Here is an 8,984-nt window from a genome sequence, read left to right as displayed (position 1 = left end):
ATTTGCATTCAACCTCAGACCCAGAGGAACTATACGAAACTTTTAATTGACAAGTGTATATCAGTTATTTCAGCAAAGTACCAGCTTTGAAAACCAAAAATTCTTATAAAATAATCCCAAGAGACAGACGTGTTTTAATGCGTAATAGAGCAAAATTAGGCATCAAACAAACAAAACCACACAGAAACTTATCGATATTGAACTCAAGCTTCAACAGTCACACTTGAATGAAAGACAAAAGCAAGAACTTCAAAATACTTCAAAAATTAAATCTAATCCTAAATATTTCTATGCACTATGCAAAGAAGTTTTCAAAGCATAAACCAAAGGTTGGACCCTTAATAATAGATCAGTCAACAAATTAATTTACAACTGATAGTAAACGTACGGCTAACATACTTCAGAACCAATACAGTTCTGTCTTTACTCAACCATTGGAGAATATGACTTTAAAAAAAAGAAAATGATAACATCACTTCTCCTCACAGAAGCTGATTTTATCAACGAAATCAACACCTTATCTTCAAACTCTGCCCCTGGACCTGATGATTTCCCTGCCATTCTGCTCAAAAAAAGCCAGATAACAACTTGCAACTCCTCCTTGTCTTATCTGGAGAAACATTCTAGACAAAAGTCAAACCCCCCATCTACTGAAATTAAGCTACATCCCACATCTTCAAAAAAGGCAATCAAGATTTACCAGAAAACCAATCTTTTTAATAGCAAACAACCTGGATTCAGATCTAGAAGATCCTGCCTGAGCCAACTACTCTCTCACACCGAACAACTTATCCATCAGTATCCATGAACCATATAGAAAACGGCAACAATGTGGACGTGATCTACCTTGACTTAAAAAGGCTTTCAACAGAGTCGACCATACAGTATAGACCTAACTCTTCACACAAAAATTACGGGAAACGCATGTTTGGACTTTGTACCCTATGCTGCACTCAAGCACTTGAGCCAAAGTCCTGCAAAGGCGGGACAAAAATCAGTTTTTTGAAGTTTGCAAAAAAACGCCACATAGAAGATCTTTCAAATCAGTTCAAATTCAGTATGTGAATAGAGCAGTAAAAAATACAACTTTTCTATTTTTCCTTTTTTTTGCAAAAGTTCTAGGAATGAAAATAAAGGGATAATGATAATTGAATACTATCCATTGATGATCCGCGGCACTATCGTACTCTTCGCTCAAGAAAATGATTGACAGATTGAAGTTTTTCACCCGCGCAGGAGTTCGCGGAGCGGTCTCGGCTCAATCCTCGGACCGCGCTAAAAATGGTAGACTGAGCTGTGATAGATCATTTCGATGGAAGTTGTTGGAATGTTTACAAGGCTCTTGACAGAAAATCGTTTGTTTTATTGTCAATGATGACAGTGCGGTTATTAGTTTTGTTAGATCTGACAAATTGATGTTTGTAGGTGCACTTTGTAGTTTTGATTCCCATTGAAGAATCATATTCTGGTTTTCATGTTATTAGATGCTGTTTTAGAGCTTTAGGTCTACACTGCCATACAATTCTACTAAACAAAATTAAAATTAATGGCATCAAAGGCAAATTACTTGCTTGGATCAAATCTTTCCTAACAGGTCTCTGTTGATTAAACACTATCAGAAGTCATCTCTGGTGTTCCCATCTAGGAGATGACATAATATAATTGGGAAACAAAAAAAATGATGATATTGCATTTTGGAAACAGATTGAACTTTATTGGGGAAAACAGATATCAATCACAAAAAGCAAGGGAAACAGATAAAAATAAGCTTGGGAGAACAGATCAAAATATTAATTCTGAAATTGTGAAAACAGATTAAATGGGAAGGGAAGATACTTTTTGAGATTAAAATTTAGCTAGGTTTTGAGGAGAAACAGATCATCATTTCTAGGAATAAGATTTTTGAAACTTTTGGCCAACAGATCAAATTTTCCAGGAAGGCTATGCCTGGGAAACAGATGTTTAAAAAAAGCACCTCTCTGGATGCTTTCGGATTTTCTTCGTCGCCTTCAATCATGGTGGGCGACATATTTTTTCCAAAATCTTTCCCGGGGGGGGGGGGCTCTCACTCAAAATGGCTCGTCAGGGCCATGAATCTGCATCCTCTTTTCTCTCTCTATTGTAAAAAATTGTTTGTTGCTTAAGTTAAATTACTTACTACACAGAGAATGAATTTAATGCTCCAGAAACTCGCAAATTTGAGACTTTTTGATCGTGTCAAAATTCAAAAACAAATTTTTTGGGTTACCATTTTAAAAGTTGCTCCGGATTTGTTTAGATGGTTGTCTCACAATGGTCCGCATAAAGTATTTGACCAACGGGCACGTAAAAATTAATGGCGGAAAATACTTAAGTCAAAGTTGAAAACACTTACTTTTTATATGGCCAACTCACCGAATAAAAACACTATTTGAACCAAACAAAACAATAATTTCAAAGCTTTTAATGATTTGGCAGAGGTAAAAAAATAATGTTCTCAAAATAACACAAGGATGTCAGAAGTGGGATTCGAACCCACGCCTACGAAAGTAGACTGCGACCTGAACGCAGCGCCTTAGACCACTCGGCCATCCTGACTTGTTCTATACCACGGCTGTGGTTAGAATGAAGGCAAGAAATTTTAATAAATCTTCAATTATCCATATCTATCACTGGTCATAGCAAATTTCATTGGTCGCGAGCCAGAAACTTTCGCGAATTTAAGGAAAAAATGTTTTTCGCGAGTATAAACTTTTAAATCCGCTATAAAGACGGTTGCTCTTCGACTTTAATAGATTTCAAATTTTTTTGAGAATTTTTCGAGTCTTATAAACTTTCGCGAATTGCCCTGTTGAGAATTTTCAAAGACATCCACTTTCGCGAAAAAGGCCTAAATTCGCGAAAATCGCGAAAGTTTTAAGAGCAGCCCCCAGAGCCCCGGCAGATTTTTTTGAAATATATGTTCTTTTTTTCCAGGAGAGTAGATTTTATGGATAAATCTAGGAGAGACTTTCCTCCAAACACCCAGGTATTATTATTATTATTATTATTATTAATTTATTTGGTAAAGCAGGTCAGGTTCTATATACAAAACTATATACAATTATACACAATTCTGTACATATTGGCAGTAAAAAACTGATGTGGACCTACTGGCTAAAAAACGAAAAAGTAAAATCTTGTGAATCAAGCTAAAAGTTGGTTGAATCAAGCTAAAAGTTAGTTGAATCTAGGAGTTTTGTATAGGAACAAAAAGTTGATTAGGATTAAGACTCAGGAGAATTTAGGAGAAATATACATATATAAAAGTACATGAATAAACTCTAGGTAATAATAAGCTAAAAATTTGCTAAGAAAAAAAATATATATTCAGTAAATGTAATTTAGTAATAAACATAATCTTTATATAATAGTGCACGACCCGTCATATTAAAATTAATTTTATCCAAACAATCAGATTTATTCAAGGCTTTTGTAAAAGCTTTGTAAGTTTTTATTTCTCGTATTGAACTGGGAATGTTATTCCAAACAATAGCTGCTGTACATAAATGATCGTTTATAATCAACAAAGGTGAATTTTACCTGGTCAATTTTTGAAGATTTTCTATTTCCACGTGTATTTGATTTGCTGATAAGTTCCGATAAAAGTGGTGAGCTGAGACCGTTGTATATTTTGTACACTTTACACGCAATGCTCTTCTTATAATAATAGATAATTTCCTTCCATTTGGCCTGTGACAGAACATAGATATCTGGGACTGATTTCTTTATCCGCTGAATGAAGCGGGCAGCTCTTATATGAACTTTTTCAATGCTTGATAGTAAAGCATCGGAACAATTTCCCCAAATCAAAATAGCATACAGGACGGATGGTAATATTCCTTGAAAATAGATGGTTGAAAGGGTAGACTTTGGCATCCCTCTCATTTGGTATAGCTTCTTGACTTTAACACCAAACATTTTAGTAATTTTTTGAGCATGAACATCCCATTTCAATTCGTCATCGATTGTAACTCCAAGACATTTGTTGAGTTTATTATCTCAACATTTTTATGACAAATAGTTATATTTTGAAGAGGACCAACAAAGCGATTTTTAGACATAAGCATAACTTTGCATTTGTCAGGGTGGATGGTTAACGAGTTTTTCTTGGCAAAACGATTCAAGTTGATGGGCACTTCTTTGAAGGTTTTTGATGACAATATCGCTATGTGGATCTGATGTGTACGCTGTTGAGTCGTCGGCTAACTGATCTAGATCACAATCAATGCTTTCACTCATGTCGTTAACATTAACTGAAAAGCACGGTGGGCCGATAAGTGACCCTTGCGGTACTCCGAATTCCACATCAGCACAATCTGAGTTGACTCCATTGATAACAGTGAATTGCTTACGATTCGACAAATAACTCTCAAGATAGGTTAAAAAGTCACCTGATACCCCTGAAGCGCTTAGCTTTTTTAGTAGAATTGGGTGGGATACGCTATCAAATCCTGGGGTCGCCTTAAAGACATCTGTTCTTAAAATTCAGGAGCACATTTTAAGGAGAAACACATACAATCTTCCAGTGGACAACCTGTTCAAAAAATCCAAGAAAATTCAGGAGCTAGATTGTGAAAAACACAACCAGATGCCAGATTTTTTTTCCAGGGAGCTTCATAATTTTCTTAAAACCCCCCTTAAAAGGTCTCATTTTCTAGGAGCATTTTAACTTTCTTAGAAAATAACTGGTATATTTTTCCAGGAGCATAATATTTTTAGAGAACAGATATATATTTTTCAGGAGTCCCATTTTTTCCCAGAACAGATGATATAATCCAGGGAGAGCCCGGGATACTGAAAAGATAGCTTTTTCCAGGAGAAAGGGACCTCAACAGCAGATATTTCATACTTCCTAGCCGGGCTCTTGAAGTTTCTGCTCGCGAAAGTACGCCTAAAGTAACACTTGTCAATCTTGAGTTTTGAAAATGCTTCAAGCTAGGGTTTAGTGACGTCACAATTTAACTCGAAAATCGCTAACTCGAAATTGCCAACTCGAAGTTTAACTCGAAAATTCCAGGCCTCCAGTAGAATTGCTATACAGGTTTTATCTACATAAGCAAGTGTCTGTCCCTATACCAGCTCGGATTATGTTTACCATTTTATTGTTCTCAAACAATAGAGCCATTGTTTGTGTACCAAAAACTGAGCCTGTATATGCTTATAAACGTTATAAAAGAAAAAACGTGTATGTGGTCAGTACCCATTCTTACACTGGGATACACTGATAAAAACAACTTTTACTGACAATAATATTGATAATATTATACATATAGAAATTCTATATAATACCTATTATAATTCAATGTACAAATTCTCATAAAATCTTTCGAAAAAAATAAACAAAACACAAAAGCAAACCAATATCTCAACAAAATTTTTAGTCTGAATCGCAGACCTCTGCAAAACCACATGTAGTAATAGGTAAAAGGGGCACGAATCGATTAGTGGATGCCAGCAGCCTTACAAAATTTTGTTTTAGCTACAAAGAACCAACTATTGTAGTAAAAGTACGTGTTTTTTTAGCTTTAGGTTCAAATTTGAAAAGAGAACCACACCTAAAACCTGAAAAATCTACTCTCGGGTACCTAATAGCAGGGGGGGGGGCTAATTTATTTTTCTACCCAAGACATTTTTATTTATTTTATTAATTTTTTATTAATTTTTGAGATTTTTCCAACCCGGAAGGTGGGGGCTTATTCCAAACCCTATTAGGTACCCGAGAGTAAAGATCTAAAAATCTTATTTGAGGGAATCACGGTTACCAAGGTTTCTGGACACTAGGCGTGATGAATAAAACCATTCTTTGGTTGCACAAAAGGGTAAGAAATCAGATAAAAATGGAACTCAAGATCTAGAAAATTTCTATCTAAAGATAAGGGTAAAATGTAAAAAAAAAATAAGGAAGAAATAAAAATTTCCGCTGATTCGAGCCAAAGAATTATGTGAATCTTTCTCCATTTCAAGCTCCTGTCAAGTGAATACTTTCTATAATTCGAAACGTTTTCTGAATTGAAGAAAAATTGAATTTCCATTCGAATTAGGGAGAGCTGACCGTAAAAAAGGAAAAGAAGGCATTGGAAAAGAGGTGTTGAAATTCGAAAATGGATCTCATTACTTTCCATAGACTTTGAATGGATCGAACTCAAAAATATCTTATATATAACACTACATGAATCTTATTTATCCCTAACTGAGGTAAAATATTCCGCCATCTTTGACAAGTAGGCCATAGTTCGGTGCCGGCAATTTGAATGATCAAGTCAATACACGGGTTGCACAATTTAATCAGTGCAGTCAAAACATGTGGTTACTCGAAATGTTTACCATGTTACTTGGATCACCCTCGCGTATTTTATGCAGAAGACATGAATTTGGATCTTTTTTGGCTGAAATTTTTGAACCAATCAGAAAAAATGTCATGCAATACGCCCATAAAAATTTCGAGTAAAAGCGTGATTTGTCTTCAGACTTTCATTTTGCAACCTGTGTATTCTCTCGCCCCGTCGCTTCGCGTCATGCAGGTATTTTTGTTTGGTTGAACAAATTGCCGGTACCAAAAGTACTCAACATAGATGGCACATTATTTTGTTTCAACTGCCGCTGCTTGGGAAATACAGAGTAGCTCCATCTAGTGTTTTATTTAAGTTATTCTGTGATCTTACTCCTTTTTGTCCGATTTTTATTTCGAACACTCTTCCATTTATCTACTCCAGAGAAACTTCGTCGTTTTATAGCAAAAATAAAATGAAGACAGAGCTCTGCAGAGCTTGATGATTAAACGTCGAACAATATAATATCTTTGCGATCTCTAATCTTTAAAATCAGACGAATACCTAAAAAATCATAAGTAGTAATAGGTTCACCGGCAACATTTCTTATCGTTCTGATTTGTTTCATTAAGGGTTTCTTGTGATAAATAAACATTACCAGGGCGAAAAGGTACCGTTTTTACACCGTCCCATCCATCTTTTTGAGCTATTTGTCCAAGTTCAAGTCTAGAGTATATCTCACGTGCAACACTTATAAACGACTCTTCAACGTTACATAATATCTTAGCAGAAGTTTCTATAAAAGTCATACCATGTGCATTCGCAAAAGCCTCTCCTTCTGAAGTGGAGACTTCCCTACGATAGTCTAAGTCAACTTTATGTCCGATTAAACAATATACTATATCTTGGTCCTCCGTAGCATAACGTGCTTCTTCCAGCCATTCTTTCACGTGATCGAACGATTCTCGATTTGTGATATCATATACAACTAGACAACCAGCACAATTCCGATAATATGACCGGGTTATAGACCGGAAACGTTCTTGTCCAGCTGTATCCCAAAGCTGCAGTTTGACACGTACTTTATCTGTAAATAAATAAATAGCACAAAAATGCTTATGCTGTATCAAAATTATAACATGCTAGCTTGTCACAAAAATTGGAATAGGTGAAAGAAAGAAGTCATTTCTCAACAAATTCTTCTATTTCAAAGTCAGCTTTCAAATTATTAAGTTTTAAAGGTAGGAAGTCTTGTCAACACCTTATGCTGCCCTAATAAGGTTGGAGTTTGAAGATGCAGAACACCGGTGATATAAGAAAAAAATGACCAAGAATTTGTTTCATGCCAGAGGCTTCTTGGAAATATTCAACATGAGACACATTTAAAGGTAAGGGAAATAGAAAAATGGGCCCCATACATACAGTCTATGTATGTTCATGACGTGATATGGCTCCGTACAGTTTATACTTTAATGGTTTGACTTATTGTTAGTTTAAGACAAACAAGATTTTCAACGAATAAATATAAAAAGTAAACATAGAGTATGTTGCGGGTTTTCGTGTTATTAAAATGGTGTTGTGTTAAAAGCCAAGCTTTATCAAGGTTTAATCCTGGCATTTTAAGTATTCTCGACAAAGTTGTAAAGACTTGAGCCATGACGCGAGCTGTTCGTCAATCATATCAGCGTTAATTCAATCAGGTTTATTAAGAGCTTTTTAACGAAGTAATTCTATAGATATTCTCTAATAAGATAATGACGTCAAAAAAGTATGGACATTCACTTGTGTCGTTATCGAGTGATTTCCATAGCTACCTAATCGCATGAGAAGCCTTCTTGAGCAGTAAGCTATGACCTAGGTATGTGTATATACCCCTTTACGGAAGGTGCATGACTCGTCGCCAAAAGAACACGTGCTTTTGGAACATCTAGCTCAAACAATGAGATTGCGGACAACTGCTTCTACCCTGCACTCAAGTCTTACTATCGAACGATAGTAATAGCAAAGGAAGATAGTAAGAGTAAATGGGTTCATTTGAAGTATTCGAAAAAAGAGCAGCACATGGAAAGCAAAGAGGCAATTGATAGTGACAAAAACGAGGCCTCTTCATCGCGACAGAATACACATAATAATGTATAAATTTACCGTTCAATTCAATGATTCGCACATGAAAATCAACACCAACTGTTGGATCTGAAGCTTGTATAAATTGTCCTTCAGTAAATTGTCTTAATAATGATGACTTCCCAACAGTACTGTCTCCAATCAATATCAAACGAAATTGATAAAAATAATTCGGTTCAAATTTATTCCGATGCTCCAAGGAGGATGAATTCTTTGCCATTGCTTTTAACTCCAGATTGTAATCACTTGTATAGACTTTATTTGTATGTTTTAAAAAAAAATTGAAACTTGTTCATCCACGGTTCAATCCCATGATACCTCCTTTTAATTCTGTTAAAACACCTAAAATAAAAAACGAAAAGGGAGACGATTACAGTATGCGATTGTACGTATGTCAAACCAAATCATACACTACGAAGTTTATACAAACTTTAAAAATTTTCTATAATTTATATTTTTGTGTCCAACTTTCAAAACTTCAAAAAATATCTTTTATCAAAATCATAAACAAAGTTCCAATTCTTGAAAAAAAAAATCAAATCATATATTCTCATAGAAAACGAAAACAGT

General features: G+C 35.1%; 1 protein-coding gene and 1 non-coding gene across 2 annotated transcripts; both read right to left on the bottom strand.

Moving 5' to 3' along the window:
- Positions 1–2,493: 2,493 nt before the first annotated feature.
- Trnal-cag (transfer RNA leucine (anticodon CAG)) lies at positions 2,494–2,577 on the bottom strand. Its single transcript has one exon. It is a non-coding gene; the product is annotated as a tRNA-Leu (tRNA).
- Positions 2,578–5,207: 2,630 nt separating this feature from the next.
- LOC136824318 (ras-related protein Rab-39B-like) lies at positions 5,208–8,760 on the bottom strand. The gene is made up of 2 exons (XM_067080475.1): positions 8,436–8,760; positions 5,208–7,377 (listed from the first exon to the last, which is right to left on the bottom strand). The coding sequence occupies exons 1-2, from the start codon at positions 8,632–8,634 to the stop codon at positions 6,881–6,883; spliced, it is 696 nt and encodes a 231-aa protein (XP_066936576.1). The 5' UTR covers positions 8,635–8,760; the 3' UTR covers positions 5,208–6,880.
- Between the last annotated feature and the right edge of the window lie 224 nt (positions 8,761–8,984).

This window comes from Clytia hemisphaerica, unplaced genomic scaffold, assembly GCF_902728285.1.
Source record: "Clytia hemisphaerica strain Z4C2 unplaced genomic scaffold, Clytia hemisphaerica genome assembly, whole genome shotgun sequence".
NCBI lineage: Eukaryota > Metazoa > Cnidaria > Hydrozoa > Leptothecata > Clytiidae > Clytia > Clytia hemisphaerica.
Note: the sequence above shows the minus strand (reverse complement) of the source record. Positions and strands in the feature narration are given on the sequence as shown.

Bases quoted from the DNA above. Each gene is read 5' to 3' on its own strand.
- LOC136824318 (XM_067080475.1), bottom strand. From the start codon at position 8,634: ATGGCAAAGAATTCATCCTCCTTGGAGCATCGGAATAAATTTGAACCG. The intron at 7,378-8,435 runs GTAAATTTATAC...ATTTATTTACAG, and splicing joins GCGAATCATTGAATTGAACG to ATAAAGTACGTGTCAAACTG.